Source organism: Caloenas nicobarica, chromosome 7 (genome assembly GCF_036013445.1).
Source record: "Caloenas nicobarica isolate bCalNic1 chromosome 7, bCalNic1.hap1, whole genome shotgun sequence".
Classification (NCBI taxonomy): domain Eukaryota; kingdom Metazoa; phylum Chordata; class Aves; order Columbiformes; family Columbidae; genus Caloenas; species Caloenas nicobarica.
In genome coordinates this window covers 21,597,898-21,615,466 of record NC_088251.1, presented here as the reverse complement: position 1 = coordinate 21,615,466, position 17,569 = coordinate 21,597,898, and the positions used below count along the sequence as shown (strand labels likewise).

Here is a 17,569-nt window from a genome sequence, read left to right as displayed (position 1 = left end):
ATTGGCCAGCGGTTCTGCTAGTTCTACCTTCTCTGCTGTCATTGGCTCTCTTCTGCTTGTCACTGGGGGATCCGCCTTCTCCGGTTACGCACCGTGATCCTATTGGGCATTTGGTGAAACTGCTTGCCGCATCGTGTGCGGGTTGGTTTTTTGGGCTGTCCGTCGGCGCAGTAACCAGGCAGCGGGTTAGGGTGCGCCGGTTTCCACGTCAGTGAGAGCGGTGTGGAGCCGGTTTCGCTTGTCCGTGCCCGGGCGGACCCCGCGCTCGGCGGCCTCGCCGGGACCGCCGCCGCCTCCCGCTGCCGCCGGGAGGGAGGAAGGGGCGGACAGAGGGCGGGCCGAGCCCTCCCGCCTGCGGTGCCGCTTGCCTGACCGATATGTGAAGCGGCCGCCGCCGCGGGGAGCAGGCGCCGCCATTTTGGATGCGGGGGTCAGTGCCGGGCGGCGAGCGCTTGTCGCGATACTATCGCGACGCGGGGCCGGGAGGGAGAGCGGCCGCAGGCGGGGGAGCCGTGCGGTGCCGGCGGGGGCGTGGACGGAGCCGAGGCGGCCCCGGGGGCGGGCAGGGGGCCGGGGCGGGCCGCCGCGGGGGTGCAGCGGGCCGCCGCGGGGGTTGGCAGCTGCCCCCTCCGCCCCCGGCCGTGACGCGACACGCGTGACGTCCTGCCCGCGGTGCCCCGGGGGCTGCCCGGCGCTGGGCAAACACCCGCCGCGGGCTGGGAGCGGGGCTGGCGGCCCCGCCGGGGTCGGAGGTGCCGGCTGTGCGCTGCGCCTGCACCCGCTCCCCCGCGCCAAGGCGGCCTGTGTAAAAGCCCTGGACACAGAGACCTTTCCCAGCTGATAGCCAGTTCCTGAGCTGTTGCGGGGGGAAGGCTCGGAGCTAACTCAGGGTGTACGTTATCAGTCCAGCTGGTGCTGTGTTCTTTAGTTTCAACGGTGTGAACTAACTGAAAAAAAAACCAAACCAACCGACCTTCTCTCTATATTTACTTTCGGTTTTATTCCGCAGTTCCGACAGATAAATGCGAGTTGCTATTTCTTCTTGGTTCCCAGGTGATTTCTCACTGTTGCAACTGAAAGTGGAGACTTGCAGAGAAGCCTGTCCCACCTTCCTTTCTGATGTGCCACCTCTATCACTTTGCTGCTGCATATCTTTTAAAGGGTGTTCTTAATTGCCCAGATTTTTGGCATCACTGAGCTGCACAGTTCCCTGCTGTACTTACAAATTAATACTTTTCTATTATTTTTGTCCAGGCATTAGGAGCTAGCTGTTGGAGAAACATCCTGAGTTCTCTGAACTTTTACTGCTTGTGATGTTTGTTGCAGAGTGGTTATTACATGAAAAACCCAAGCAAGTTCAATCTTGTGATAGAGATTCATGTACCTTCTATGTGTGGCTTAGAAGGAATAAAAGGAGCTTTTTCATTGTCAGCTGTGCTCCTGGGTAACCTAGCTGTCTCTGAGTTATGCAGGAGTTGTTTGTGATTCATGGACTGAAGGGGGTTGTGTGTTCTGTTTTGGTAGCAGTGTATTGTATCAGGACTTGAGTGGCCAAATTTAGGTCAGAGACTATATATATTATTCATGCATTACCATAACCCGTGCAAATTTAGGTCAACAGAAGCTTCCTTTGAAATACTGCCTTTCTTGCATATGTAGTGATTATGTTGTTTTTTATTGCTACTACTTATTGGGGTAGTTTCACCAGGTTTGAGTCAGTTGCCACAGCTGAAGGCTAAAATTAGTGGGAGGAAGAAGCGACTTGATGGAAGTCTGCCAGACTTTGTAACTTCTGATGCTAACTCTTGCTTGTTTCCAGAAGAGCTACAGACTTTTCCTTGCAGGGGAGGGAGTGTTTCCTAAAAGTGTATCTGAGTCTTTGTATGGTAGTACCCAGGAAAAAAATGGCTTCCTGTGCATTGGGATGTTCTGGGGTAGGGTGTTCCAAGGCTGAACAGTGGAGTGTTCGGTGCACGTGTGAGATACAATTTGCAGATGTAAATCTTCTCAGTGTTTTTTATGGGAAGATTTCACATCTGATACGGTTTCAGGAGTCTCAGAATAGTGATAATTACTATCCAGAGAACATTGCTGAAGGCTTTGAGAAGCATATGCATGCTAGATTTGGTTCTCTTATAACATGCTCAGGCATCCACCTTTTTCCAATCATAGTGTTCCTGACCTTGTTAGCAGTGATGCTGTGGATGCTCACAGCCTCCCTGTCTCTTGTGGCGGGCTGGGCAGCTGTGTTGCCTTGGTTTGGAGCTGTCATTTTCACTGTGTTGACCATTGATGCTCTGAGCAGGAGCAAAATCTGAGGACTGGTCTGCAGATTTAAGCAGGTGTATGAAACTATCATGAGGAAGAAGCAGGAGTTTATGTAGGACTAACCGAGGAGATAAGGAGCTAAAAAGCATTTGAAATGTAATAGGTCCCTTTCTTGGTTTTTTTTCTGCGTAACTCAAGACCATAGAACTTAATCTGTTTGTTTCTGTACTGAGTGCACTGTCTTGTGTTTGATTAAAGGTTGCTTTCAAGAAAGGCATCTGGTCTTGATCTGGAAACATGAAGAGGTGTTGGAACAATGGCTTTACTAGGGAGGTCGTTTCAACTGTTTTGATGATCTTCAGCATTGGTAGTTCTGTTAAGCTGTCTAACCAACAGTTATACAACATTCCATTCTTCAGACCATACCTTTGTAACATAAAGCCTGCATTCATGTTAGTGTGTTTTGTGTTTGTGTGGTTTTTGTTTTGTTTTTCTTTTAATATTGAACATACATTTAGTGGTTTTGCTTGACTACCACCATGCTCTTGTAAACCCAACTGATCATTCCAGGTTGGTCTGGTAAATCTTGTCACTTTCTCTCTGCCACTCAGCATGTTAATTTCAATCTTAAAACTTCTTTCAATGTAATACATCTACAGGGAGCTCTAAAGTGTGAGCAGGTATTTATTGCATATGATAAAGATACAGTTGAAGGAATGCATGCTGAAATTATCTGATAGTTTAAAAGGGGCAGGCTTTGAGAAGTGCGGAGTTTAGAGAAGCTATTTCCATTGCTCTAAATAAATTTTTAAACTTTTACAGGGATGGATTGTGCTTTTGGCAGGTTTAGCCTACAAGGTACATCTCTGAAAACAGTCGTCTGGCTTTCCCCCCAACTCAGTAATTATTTTCTGTTTCCTTTGCCAGCACACGGTTGCAGAGGTCCTTTGCATATACGACAATAGTTGGCTTTGGTTCACTTTGGAACGTGTATGTGTTATTATTTGGTTAACTGCAGGCTTAAATGTAAAGCAGGATTTTTCCCTGTCTTTACCGAGTGTTTATGGTGAGGTAGGCTGTGTGGTGTGATGTTCAGAGATCTGAGAGTGTATTTGTGTCTCCAGCATGATAGGTTATTTCAATTGCATTGGACCAATAATTTTTTTGTTGTATGTAAAGTGAAATTTTGTACTTTTGAATAAAGCCGCATTTAATGGAATCTGCAAGGAGGAAATGAGTGCATTCTCATCAAGTCTTCTCAAGTAGTTAGCAATGAAAGGGTATCATTGCAAAAAAACCCCCTTAAGTGTTGCAGGATTTTAATATGTCAGGAGAGCCCTGCCAAACAACTTGAATTTTTTGCACCCTTGCTTGAAAGGATCTGCACATTCGGTTTCACAGCAGGTTAAAAAGAAAAGGTGTGTGTTGGAGGTTTGTGTCTGTCCTCTTCATATTTTCCAGCTCGGAGATTGCACCAGGTTTGGGAACAACTGAGCATTGTAAGTCTCCCTCATTCAGGAAGGACTGAGTTTGACAAATTTTTCTATATTTATTCTTTTAAGTTAAAAGTAGAGGAAAAGAAATGGGAGTCCTGCAAGCAGATTCAGTAGTATGCAGAATAGCATTTAAGCTTTAGCATCAATTTAAGTGTTGGCAGAACTATTGAGTATCTGGGTGTGTGCAAGGCATGTGATATGTATGTCTGGTATTTCTTTACATGCATTTCCAGATCAGATTTGGGGAGCCTTTGTTTCCATGTCAGTTTGCTAAATGTCTGGAACAGCACCCCAAAGTTTACATGCTCAGTATTGCTTTCTAACAGTGAAGACAGGAAAAACTTGAGTATGAAGTATTTCCCCAAAAGTACTTCTGTGGACCAGAGTTTTGATTCCTGAAACTGCCTATGTAGAAATATGGAAAATATTGGAAGTACTGCAAAAATTAAATAAATGAGTGGGGAATTTTACACAGAGGAGAAAATCTCCCATTAATGCCTTGTACTAAAACAAAGAAAACACACTGAAGTAGAAAAAAGCATGATCAAGGGTATTTTTATGAAATATTTTAATGCAGTCTTATAAATAATAAATGGAATAAGTTACTGTTGAAAATGGGAACATCTCTCAAGCATCAGACACATGAGTAGGAAGAATATCTGTGGTTCTGTTATATGCAGCTGTGGAGGGAGGATATAAATGTTTGTCCTTCAGGGCACAAGCAAACTGTGGCAGAACTATATGTTTATTTTTCTGAATCATCTAGTAGTGAATGAGATAAACTATTGATCTGGCCTGTCATGGCAGTTCCTATATTATAAGATACTTCTGTCTTTGCCCTTAATTTATTGTGTAGCACTTTGGAATACCATTATGTATAATTAATATAATGATGTAAGAAACAGTTTTGCCATAAGATTATTCATCCTATTGCAAAAAAAAAATCAAAACAACAGATCTGATGTTCTCCCTTGATAAGGTATCTTTTGTAATATTTTGTTTCTTTCCAATATTTACAGAGCTCTGAAGCAAATTGGTATAATTCACTCAGAGGATATTTTTATGTTTAAAGTGTTGTTGATAATTCAAATATGTTAATGTGAAGCCTGACAGATCCAAGATGTATGTTCTGAAATTTCTGTGGTGGTGTTTCTGAGGTCTGGATTAATACACCAAGACTCTGTCCTTTCAGCTTTGCTATTTTACATGGGCAAAAATCCTTCTTACGCTCTCCATGTTTTGTCACCTGCTACAGCCCCTTCCCCCACCCAGCTGACTCCTTTAAATGAGCATGTCTGATTTGAAGTGTTCTGATCAATGTTGCATCTGTTTTCAGTATTTCCCTTTCCTATGGATGGCCTGTTGTGATTTCAAGCTGAATTCCTCATTTTCCTTTTATATCTTCTGAAAAAGTCTCATTACTTGGCTACCATTTCACTGAATCCTTCTCATTTGCAGACATGGTATCATCTGACTCTGGCTTCTTTATAAGTCCTATTTATTTCTTATAAACAGTCATGTCTGTTCACTCCCCTGCATTCTTATTTCTTTATGGTTGACTATATCAGGGCTACAGTTAGCGTAGAGAGAACAACCCTATAGTAGTCCACCCTTTGTTTCTTTTCCTCAGATTGTTACAAATATTTCTTGCTTGTAATTTTTTTTTCCCGTCTTCTGGCTCACTCTGTGGGTACGTCAGGTTTAACTTTTTTCCTCTAAGTCCTCAGAGAGGTAAACGTCTGCCTTTCACTTTTTCTCCCTGTGTTCCATCCAGTTTTGTCTCTAGTTTTGCTCATTTCTCTGTGGCATCTTACCCATGACTTTTTTTTACTTGCCCACTTTCTTGAAAGCTTTTTCCATGGACAAAGTGTGAAATCAACATCTGTTATAAATTACTTTTTTTTGTCAGAGTTTGAAGTCCCAAAGAGTTTTTCTCTGGCCAGCTTATTCAAGCCACTGATGCTTATTTAACAGAGTACAAGATTGGCTTTGTGTTCTGTGTAGAGCTGCGGGACTTTGCATAAGTGCTGGATATGCGTATGTTATTGCATTGTCATGGATGTCTGTCCTGGTACCCTAACACTTTATCTTTCTCTGAAATCACATAGACTGGAAAAAAATGAGGAATGTGCCTTGGCAAAGTTGACTCTTGCTTCACAGATGCCCTGTTGTAACTAACTGTCTGCTCTTATGGTCTTGAAAATACAGTCGGTGGAAAAGTGTCTTCCTTTTGTCTTCCTTTTGACAAAATAACTGCATTTGTCTGCATGCACAAAACAAAGATCTCAAAGAGTTCCTTGCGTCTCTGCTGCCCTCTTGTTTGACCAGGGCCAACTTGATGTTTCATCTAAGGAAGGGAATGATTCTGAGGGTCTGGAGATTAATTTGAATTACCTTTATTTTCAGGATTGCCAGGATGGTGGATAAGAACATTTACATTGTACAAGGCGAAATCAATGTGGTGGTGGGAGCCATAAAGCGTAATGCCCGATGGAGCACTCACACACATCTGGTAAGTGACCTTGAATTGTGCATGCTGTGGCAGAAACCACCTGGTTTCAGAAAATATCTGTGTTTTGTTTTGTTTTTTAGCACTTGTTATAGTATTTTTGTAAGTAAAGTTGGAACAACTTTCTGCATTGTTTCATGTTGAGTGGTTTTGATGTCTTCTGTGCCAGCAACTGCAAGAGGTACAAAGCTGGAATCTTCTATCAGTATACCCTGTAAAGAAACAAAAACCCACACACTGTATTCCACGTGGGAATTATCTCATTTAGACTTCTATCACCTGGTATGTCAGGGATTTTGAATATATGGTGTTATTTGATTTAGCACATTGGTTTTATATATCTTTCAGCCCTCTTAGAGAAGACTTTCTTTATCATGAAAGCCATGAAATAAAAATTGGGGAAGTCATTATATATATGGTATTTAAAAAAAAATTCATAAAGTGTAGAATCTTTTTTTAGCTCTGTTTTGTGACTGCCAGCTATATTCCTGGCTGAAACCTGTTAATAGTTTCAAACCTGTTTTGTTAAAAGCCATTAATACAGCGTTTCCAAGTCTAATGATGCATTGGTCAGTTGACGGCTTCCGCAGTGTAAATGTGTGCATATGGCTCACTGTGTCTGTGGTGCACTTCAGAAAGTCACGTGAATAGCAGGTGGCTGTCATCCAGCACAAGCGGTTTCAGTTTGGGCAGGGCCCTGTTACTTTCTAACAGGTATTTCTTCATTAGTGGTCACTGGCACTCAGTAGGAGGTGTGACTGCAGATTTACAGAGCTTGGAGAAACTGCTGCTTCTCCTTGTTTTGATATCGTGAAGACAAACTAAGGCTAAAGGATGCAGCTATTCTTATGAAGTTTGCACTGATTCTTCAAGTTATTTTAATGACACCAAATGTCATTGTATTTCTGTTCCCATTACAATCTGCATAGATTAACATTATAGCAAATCCAGATGAGCCATTTCAATATGGCATCAGCTAGATTTGCTCTGAAATGTATTGAACAGCGGCAGGCTAATCAGGAATACTTCTAAGGGCAATAAAACCAAACCAGAATGCTCAGTCTTGAAACTATGCTTTGACATTTGAGCTGTATGACATTGAGGAGCACTAGCAGGAAAATAAAAATGCTTCTCCTGATTTTGATGGAGTAAATGCACTGACAGTGATAAACTCAACCCACAGTACTTCTGTGAATGTGAGCTCTTTACAGACCCATTATTAAGGTTTGTATTCAGGAATATGTTTGCCTCATTAATTACTTCCTTCATATATGTAACCTATAGGATGAAGAAAGGGATCCCTTGCTGCATAGCTTTAGCCTCTTAAAAGAAGTGCTGAATAATATAACAGGTAAGCTTACAGAGAAATCAGCAGGTATGTGCAAATAAATGTACAGGTGTACTTGTTTGTCTCATTGACTATCCAGAGCAAATATTTATATACTTTTAGACAAATAATACCAAGGTAAACCGGTGCACAAATTCCACTGCTGCCACTATCTGGAGAGATATGTATATGTATGTATGTGTGTACATATATATATGTGTGTGTGTGTGTATACACACACATTTTTTAAAACAAATATGCATGTTTCTTCAATATACTGAGGCTGGAAGTAATATATGAAATATGCTATATTATTATGCATAGTTTTTCTGTGCTTTGTTTTTGCTTTCTGATTTGTGAATGATGGGAAAAGTCTACTTAGAAAGTAGCCTCCCATTATCTGTTTTCTCCTCGCATTCCTTAGTTTGTTGTTTTTTATCATATGTTATTGGTAATAAGTGAAGCACAGACTTTACCTTCCGTTTGGGTCTCTGGAAAGGCTTACTGTGTGACTAGTTGCACTGAAAAGAACTGCAAATCTGTATTGATTACAGAAGTAGAACACAAGGCTATGATGTGTATTCTGACCAGGTTTTTTCTCCCAACCTGTCTTTTTCCACTTTTTCCCACGTTTTCTTTTTTTTTCATTTTCAGGAGTGATTGTTTAAGTGTAACATAAGTATATGTTTAGAGTCTGGAACTGAGGTTAATCCTGAGCTGCATGTAGCATTCTGCTGGTTCTTCCCAGGATTTGTCTTACTGACTGTAATTGAAAATATGCTTTATTTCTGGTCCCTTTATTACAGTGAGTGTTTAAAACTGCACTCAACCTAAGTTTGAGATGGACTTTGCATTTCTAATTGCGAAGCATACCCATTCTTTTGTCAGTGCTGAGCTTCAAATCCCATGAAAACCATGTTCCCTCGAAGTACGGTGGTGCACTTCCAGGTGCTGAGGACATGTGCCAGTTCTAAGCCCTTATTCCTTTCTCTTTTGTGGCTGCTTTACTTTTCTTTGCCAGGTGAACTTCCCTTGGTTGTGAGCAGGACTCTTCTGTCAGGTCATGACATCTTGGGGAACTCCTGCACAGCTTGCATTTCTGGATAGTATCTTCGTTCTGGATAGTATGCTTGTACCCAGACTACAAGAAAATCTGGATTCGTGTTTTTGTGGGTGGTGGAGTTTTTTTGTTTGTTTGTTTTTTGTAAACTTGCTCATCTTCTGTAGGATATGCAGTCACCAAAAGTGTTTCGGGAGGAAATTTTCCTTCTCTCTCTTTTATGAGATAAAATTTTCTTTAAAATAAGACTCCTGAAGTTCTTTGCCATTATTGCAAATACCTCTTCTCATCAACAAGAGCAGGGAATGTCAGGATGCTCAAATAAATGTAGTATGAGTAAATGTCAGACACTGGCCATTTATCTAGAGTAGCTAGATACAGTGTGCTGTTGACTTGTTGGGAAAAAGTGCAAGTCTACTATCTGCTTGTGTTAGAGAAAACCAAGTTTAATGTACCAAGAGATTGAGAGACTCCCTGTATTAGTCATCATGCAAGTGGGTTCATGCTGAGATAATAACTGCTTCTATTTGGTGAAGGTAGCATGTTGGTTTGACTACATGGGGTTCTTTTAAATAGGTAATTTCAACTTCAGTGTATGCTATTTATAGACTAGTGTCTTGAGATAGGACATCATTGCTATGCTCCCATTTTTTTTCAGTTTTAGACACGAACTGGTTCCCAAGCGATACTTTGATACAGAGTCTCCTGCCTCATCTTTCAGGCAATGAAAAGTCCAAGCTTAGGGGTTTTTTGTGGGTAGGGTTGGGGTTTTTTGTGGTTTTCTTTTTTTTTTTTTCCTAGACCTTCCTTTCATGTCTCTTTCATTAGCTCGTGGAAACGCATTGCTTTTATATTTAAATTTATTCAAGCTGTAATCTTTGACATTTGAGTTAGCTTTTAGTACAATTTTGCATTTATAGTAATATATATTATGTATTTTCTCAATCCCCCAAGAACCCATTTTAATCTGTTCCGGATGCAAATTTCAGGCTGCCTTGTCCCATCTCCCCTCTTGCTCTCGCCCTCCCTTCCCCTCCCCCATGGAGCATGTTTGATCAGGTGTGGCAGGAATATCCACTGTCAAGCTGCGCCCTTTATATTAGTCAATATTATCCTTCCTTCCCTCCCACTCCCTTCATTCTCCTCTGGGCTTTACCAGTTGATTTATAATTTTGGAATTCTCATCGGAGTCTGTAATACAGTTTGTTCATTATTTAACCAAAACCTGTTTAATGAGCAAAGAGAGGCAATGTAAATGTTAGGCATGTTGCAGTGGAGTACCTTTTGTTCTCCTCTGAGCTAGTGGGTATTAACTCTGTCATGACTGTGAGGCTGAAATACTCTGGTCAAGGGTATAAAGATGCACTGTGTGCCTCCAGCAGCTAAAGATTCCCTTTCCAAATTATTTACTAAGTAGTGGTATCCCATCCCACTGTAATGTCTAAATGGGCTCTTGACGGGAAGTAGTGGATTCCCCAACATTGAACACTTTTAACATTCATCTGGACGAGGTGCTGGGCCATCTTCTCTAGACTGTGCTTTTGCCAAGAAAGGCTGGACTAGGTGATCCTCGAGGTCTCTTCCAACCTGATATTCTGTGATTCTGTGAAACATCTAGAGAAGATGCTCTTGCTCAGCACAAACAATCCCATGATTGTGGTAAGAGTAACTTCACTTCTACAGCTCAGCATACCTAGCTAAGGCCATTGGACCTGAATTACGTGGAATGATGTCAATCTTTAAAATTCTGACAGAGAGACTTAATTTATCGGGCAATTTAATTTAGATTTATAAAAGCAGTTTAATAATTCAAAAACAAACAGCATGTCTACTCTGATCCACTATCATTTGGTTTATTGTATGCCATTTTTACACCTTCATGGGCTGCGTATATTTTAATTATTATTTATAGTAGTTGCCTGAAAAACAGAAAGGAAAAATAGAGGTTCTGTCGTCTTGGGTGATGCCTAAGTTACTCCAAGATAAATTTAATAGCTGAATGCTTGTTGTAGTAAGATAAGTACCATAACCCTGAGTTTGATATAGTGTCTTGTATTTCCAGTAGTTAGAAAAAGCAAAAATTGATGTCCTGAGTTACGACGTATGGAGTTGGTGACTGTCAAACTTTGTCCATGCATGCAAAATGGAAATACAACTACATCTTCAAAGGCTATTTTTAAACTGATGGAAGCCTTAGTATTGATACAAATTTGGATCTAGGGCCACTGTCACCACAACTTTAATTTGACTAAAGTAATCTGGATATCTAGAAAATGTGTCTGGGTATTGAAATATTTGTTCATTTTGTCAGTTTTCTTATGGAATTAGGTCAACAAAAGGAAGCTTCTTTTTGGCATCCGGTGAAAACTGAGCATCTTCTCCTTCATGAGTATTTCCAACTTAGGATGCTTTTGAGCTCACTAGGGAAGGGTTTTATTACCACAAATTGCTGGAAATATGAATTAATTATAAGCCTAATTTTCCATGATCTGATGAGGACTGAGTTTCATTAAATCTTGCTGCGGCTGTTGAAGTCTTCAGACCATTCCAGTGCGATGTAGGGTCAGAGCAGGTACTTCTGTAGTTGTTCTTCTCATTGTAGAATTTGTGCTTTGCTCTGACTGGGGGGATGAGTCAGTAACTAGGATTTTTCTGACTGAAGGTACAGCTTACTGGTGTGTAGGATGGCTTTAGGACAGAAAATGACTGAGTCCAACTGTCTTGTACAAGTCAGCACTGCAGTGGGAGAAGCAGGTGTTTGTGGAAAGTGTGTGCATCAAAAGTCTATTTAAATAAGGTTTAAACTAGGTAAACACACCTGTGAAGAGGTACTTGTGTATATTTTAGGTCCATGAGTGCCAGACTGGAAGGTTTGAGTCCTTTTATCCTCTGGTGGTTCAGAGTTAGTGCATTTAAACAGAAGCTGTAAAGTAAGCTGTTAGAAGCACTCTGATTTCATGCACATTCATGACATTTTAAATGAATGCTTGTGCAGTTGGTTCAGAAGAATCTTTTCATGGCTTATTTCAGACAAGAAGCTGCTGCAAATCTGCATCTTTAGAGGGCTGGCTGGGGCATTAAGAGCTGGCTAAAGGTCAAATGACTGTAACCGTAAGAGAACCTTTGCCCAGTGTACTGACTTAATATACTTGTTACTGTAGCCATCAGTCTTCTGGTATGTAGATTTGATTGCACACTCATTTTGAGTCTGAGCCGTGGAAGCTCAGGTTTCGGGGAAAATCTGACATGTGGATAAAACAATACAGGAATTTTATCCTGATGTGGGATTAATGTCTGAACTTTTTCTGAAAGATTTAGTTTTAAGAAGTGGTAAATTGATGGTAAATATAAACGTGTGGCCTGTTCTTAATGCTCTTGCAGTGCTATTTAGTAGTGGTCTATTCCAGTTAAGAAATAAAAAAAAATAATGGGTGTTTTTTACGAGATGTAGGAATTAGATCATATGGATATGTGATATGTATAGTGCTGCAATGATTGTTACTTTTCACTTTGCAGATATGCTGTATTTTATTTATTATTTATATCTTGAGTTTCTGCAGGAAGTGTCTGGACTTACTAGCAAATAACAAATATTAGTGAACTGTAAGCTGTGATACTTCTCCCTTTGTTTGCATTGAAGGATTGCAATGTTATCTAAAGCAGACATTAAAAAAAAAACCACTAAGCTTTTTCCATTGCGTATCAGCTTCATATAAAATATATATAAAGCTCAATGGTTTCCTAGATTATGTCTGCTCCTGTGATAACTTGATTTTTTTTTTTAATAACAGGTGTCCATACATGTTAACTTGGTATTTTGGGATACCAAGCAATTCAGGCTAACATTTAGCTTTTATTGCATTCTCTGTACAATTTTTAAGAGGGATGGAAAGGGTGTAAGAATGGTTAGGAAACTGATAGAATAAGGTTTCTTCTATAACTTTAACTCGGCCTCAGTCTAATCAGTGGATGGCAATACAATTTTAGTTCATATTGGATGACCTGACACAGTGTGCAGAAGTGGTAATTATTTTCTCTTAATATTTTCTGTCACCTTCTTACTCTAAGAATTATGAAGATTAAAATGACGACCTTAATTTGCTTCTTTGCTTGCAGACTGACTCCAGACTTGATTTTTGTGGATTGTGTTCAGATGATATGGTAAAAGTTGCCATTTTAAAAGCAAGTGCCTTGTCTTCATGAATGCAGACATTCCCAAGTGCACAGAGAATGTAAACCAATGCAGTATTTTTGCTTTAAAGCTGCAGATAGTTCCAAATACTCTCTTTGAGAGAGATTAATCTTTTTAATGTCATTTTAACATCAAATTAATCAAATGACTGTATTATGGCTGAGGTCTTTGAATTTCCCTCAGATAGTAGGTTTCTATTTATATTTTTGGCATAGATTTTCTTGGTGTTACTGGAGAAATAAGAAACCAGACTTTTCCCAGGTGGTTGCTAATTTTGTGCTTTAGTTTCTAAGCAGCTTTTTTTCTGGAGTGACACTCATGTGCCCTAAGAATGGTCGCTGCACTGTGAGCTCTCAAGCCCAAAACTACCACCAGAATTGTGGTAATTTCACTTAAGATTTAGTTTATTTTCTGTATAAAGAAAGGAAGGGGAGGAGTGTGTTTGACAAAGAATAACTATTAGTATTTGTGAAGCTTATAGATGCATGAAGATGAGCACCATAACCTTTTCCAAGGCGCTTTGTTGTGTGGGGGACAGCATTCGTACAGAGTGTGTGATGAGTTAGATGTACAGATGGGGTCACTCTGAACTCTAATTGATTCTGTTGAATTGTTCACTGAGCCCTTTAGCATAGGTTACTGAATGAAATTTGGGCTCCTGAGGAGGGGAAGCTTGTAAATGAGAGATCATATAACTAAGACTGAACAGGCGGAAAGGGCTAAACTGTGGTTGTGTAGCATCCTTAATTTGATAACTTTTTGGCTCTTAGATTCATCTTCTATTTTGTGTTTCTGACTAGTAAGAAATTTACTCAATAAATGACAAAGAAGTGGAGTGACTCTGGGAATATCTAGAGGAAAAAACAACCACCACCACCACCACCACAAAAAAAACCCCAAACCAAAACACAAACAAAAACCCACAACCCCAAAACCCACAGAAACAAAACAAAAAAACCCACAAAACCCCAAACAAACAAAACAGCCACCAACAACAAACCCAGTAAGATGGTCTTCACATAAGGTATTTCTGCATTTCTCTTGAAGTCAGGACATCCCAACTGTCCCTTCTGCAGTCCAGCATCACCACCTTGCGATACCACCTAAGCATCCTTTTAATAGAGTTCTTTGGGTGCAATTTAAGATGAGGGCTTGGAGCTTAACAGTCTTCCATCTGGGCATGGCTAATGACTGGCAGGTACAGGCAGGAGGTGGTGCTGTTGGAAGGAATAGTTTCCTGACCCCTAAGCCTTAAGGGCCCAAGCATTTAGATGGACAAGTGCTCCTGGCTGTGTTTGGCAGAGTTCCCGCAGTGGGCTCGCTCTGTAACACCAGCCTTCTGTTACCCCTCAGGGCTGGGCTCTGAAGAGCTGCCACATGTGCACGGTGTGCAACTGACTCTCTCTTGTTCCACGCTTGTTGAGCAATTACTTCCCCACTTGTTGGGCACTCCATTATTTCCTTCAGTTACTGCATCTGTGTGAAGTGGAGCCATAAAGGAAATGGCCTAATGTACATACATTAGAGGGCAATAAATTGCAGTTTGATTTGGTAGAAAGGCAGTACCAGATGCTCTGCTGAAGTTAAGGTTCCTCTTAAGTCATCCATGGAGGTTTTATTCCAGGTTTTTTTGATGGCGATGTTTTTATTATGGTCAAGACTTGTTAAAAGTTATTGTGGCCATCTAAGAGATGTTAAGGCTATTTGCATTATAGTAAAAACCCTCTGGAAGTGGGAGTGTACATGAAATTGCTGAATTCCAGTAGAGGTTTATTAAATATATAGATATTCTGTCACCTTTCCTTTTAACTGTCTTTTCTCCTCCCTAAACTGCTGCCATCTAACCTGTTAAAAACCATGTCTCAAAGGTGATTTACTTCAAAGAAGCAAAAACTTGTGCCATAAGGTGCAGGTGCATATTTATATAGTTGCATAATACGTAACAGGACCGCCAAGAAACGTTGGTCATACATACACAACAAGGGTGCTGAAACATTCGTCACCTCAAAGAGTTTGTAGCTTAAGAGGGTAGAAGCAGGGAGAAGTCATGAAGTATACAAAGTTGTTGAACATTTGAGGGTTTTTCTTAACGACTACCTCAGTTTGTTGTTCAAACACACCATTGTTGGCTTATCCCTAATAAAGTTTATAGCAAGATGTGTGTTTGAGGGAGAGGTTTGAAAGAAGATTCAATTGGGTAAAATGTTCCTTTTTCAGAAATAGTGCAGGGGTGTGTGATAATGTGCTGCTTCTCTCAATAACTAGTGTGGAAGAAAAAAGCCAGCAAGAAAAGAGGTAGAATGGGAGGGACTTAAAGGTAAGTACGAAAGTAGCAGAGTAATGGACAATATTTCTATTAAAATAGCAAGTTGATTTGTTAGGGAACATGAATAGTGAGGGATGTGCGGTTGGTGGCTTGCCTGTTTGAGGTAAACTTGCAAGAGCTTTTTCTTTTTAAGATTACCTAGCTTGTGTGCTGAGTGTTGTGGAATAGATTATTACTGAAGGGGTTTTTTTGTGATCAGGAAAAAAAAATTCTTCCAACATGTTATGGACCTCCTCATTGTAAGGTTGTTTTTTTTTTTTTTTAATTCAGATTGATAGTCAAGATCTTGCTTTTGTAATTTGCCTTTAGAAAATTATACAAGACAGCAAATTTATCCAGGAAAGAGGTATAAAACTTACATCTATATGTAGTCCTATGAAAACTCCTGTTCTCTTTCAGATTACTTCATTTTAGCTTGCTTTACAGGACCTCTAAAAGCTACAAAGAAAAAGTTTGGTGTACGTTGCCTGTAATACAGTGGCTTAAAGTTAGGGTCTGAGGTCTTGTGATATGATGGATTCTGAGGTGAAAAAGATGATTCATGTTATGAATGAGTTTGAATTCATTGCAGTGTTGGTGACATCAACAGATATTTTCTGGTAAAAACTTTAGGAGTGCATGGAAATACGTGAATTCGTTAACTGAGTGAGGAATGTGAAATCATAAGTGACTTAAGTATATGTAAATCTTGTAGGGACAGTGAATCAGTATGTGTAATCACAAAACTGTAAGAACTAAAACCCATCTTGAGAAGGAACAGTTATCAACTAGTCATTGTTACTGAAGAAAATTGGTAGATATACAGTAGTATCATGTAATGTACTGTGTCCATGTGACTTGGAAATGCCATTGGAACTGCTAAAGTGACCTGCTCTTGCTTTGAACTCCTGATTATATTTGGACATTTCTTGTTTAGTTTAAAGGCACGGATAGACTCCTTATCACTTGAACTTCATTAAATATGTTTGTGCTCTTTGCATGGTGCAATTGTGAGGTTAAAACTTGTCAGTTCAAACTACTTTTGTGTTCAAGCATATTGTGAAGGAGAGAGGAGGTGTATAGTTAAGTGACAGTTGAGGAACAGGGCAAGACATTCTGACAAAAAAAAGTGTGAAATAAGTAGAAATATAAAGGTAAAAATTGTTAGATGAGAACTTGTACACATATGCAATAGAACTGAAGTTTGGAGTTATATTGGCTTTAACTATCCTATTAAAAAGAACAGATGGATAAACTGTTTCCATGGCAGCTTATGCTAATGTATTTTGCAGTATAATTACAATTACATTGTTGTAATACTTAAGGGGTGCACTTGATTAATGTTTGTTAGCTGAACATGTTAAATTCTTCAGTGGTGGCGGTACTTTGATTGTTTGGTCCTCTATCTATACCCTAATATAAGCTCTTCAGAAGTTCTAATTTCCAGTTCTGTCCTTGTAGCAGTAAGCTGAAACTTATTCCTAGCCATATTGAAACAGTAAGTTATAAAGAGGTATCTTTCAGAAAGTGTATGCTGCCTCTGCTTGGTGCAGGAGTCTGAATGCTTGCTTGACTGTAAATAATTCTTGATATGTGTGCTACTTAAATGAGAGAGTTCTAAACAATGCTGTTTACTTTTGATAGCGTTTAACTTAATTCTGGGAGGAAGTTTTTTACTAAAATGTGTCTTTGTGTCCTGCTATTTTTCAGGAAATTGTCATTTTTCTTAGTACGGTGACAAAATCTGCCAAGTGGCTGTTGAATTAGATTCCATTTACCTTGTGATTACATGCTTAAATAATTTAGGTGGCAAATTGTAAATATGAAGGATTGTTGAAATAAATCAAGGTGTGGTTGTTATCTGGATCATGGCATATTGAAAGAGAACAATCTGTTAGATCTGGATATAGCCTAGGGGAGGGGCTTGATTCTAGAAATAAAACAAGTGGCAGTGGTAAAATGTGGTTGCTTATGCAAGCGTCTGTAGTAACTGCACTCAGGAACTTGGATTTTCTTCAAAGCGGGATTAGACAGTTTATAGTGGCGAGTAATAGTTCTGTAATAAGTAAGATGGCTGTCATGGCAGCATGGGAGGAGACATCATTAGCTGGTTTTCACTTCAGTCTGAGGTTTTCATGTTTCTTGTTCAGCAATACTGTTTTTCTATGCACACTCAGTGCTTAGTTAAAACATTTGGTTTTTCAGTGCCTGAAGTGCAAATACGTTCAGTCAGACTTAAGATCAAACAAGCACTATCAAATTTTACTTTTGTGCTTCCTTTCTCTTAAATACATTCTGCCTCAGTATTAAATTAGCATTTCAGATGTGAAGTGATCAGGCTGGTACAGGGAGAAGGGACAACACAGTCCTGGGAATATTTACTTTGGTAGCATTGTTGATGATGAACACACA

The 17,569-nt window shown here is 39.9% G+C and overlaps 1 protein-coding gene across 7 annotated transcripts in view; it reads left to right on the top strand.

The window, feature by feature from the left end:
* The first annotated feature begins 182 nt into the window (after positions 1-182).
* Positions 183-17,569, top strand: part of GBF1 (golgi brefeldin A resistant guanine nucleotide exchange factor 1) — a 106,310-nt gene continuing 88,923 nt past the window's right edge. For all 7 annotated transcript variants that reach the window (XM_065638460.1, XM_065638457.1, XM_065638455.1 and 4 more), the window contains exons 1-3: positions 183-430; positions 6,171-6,276; positions 7,558-7,624. In XM_065638460.1, coding sequence (XP_065494532.1) covers positions 423-430; positions 6,171-6,276; positions 7,558-7,624 — 181 coding nt within the window. In that variant the 5' untranslated portion in view covers positions 183-422. The remainder of the gene's footprint in view (positions 431-6,170; positions 6,277-7,557; positions 7,625-17,569) is intronic.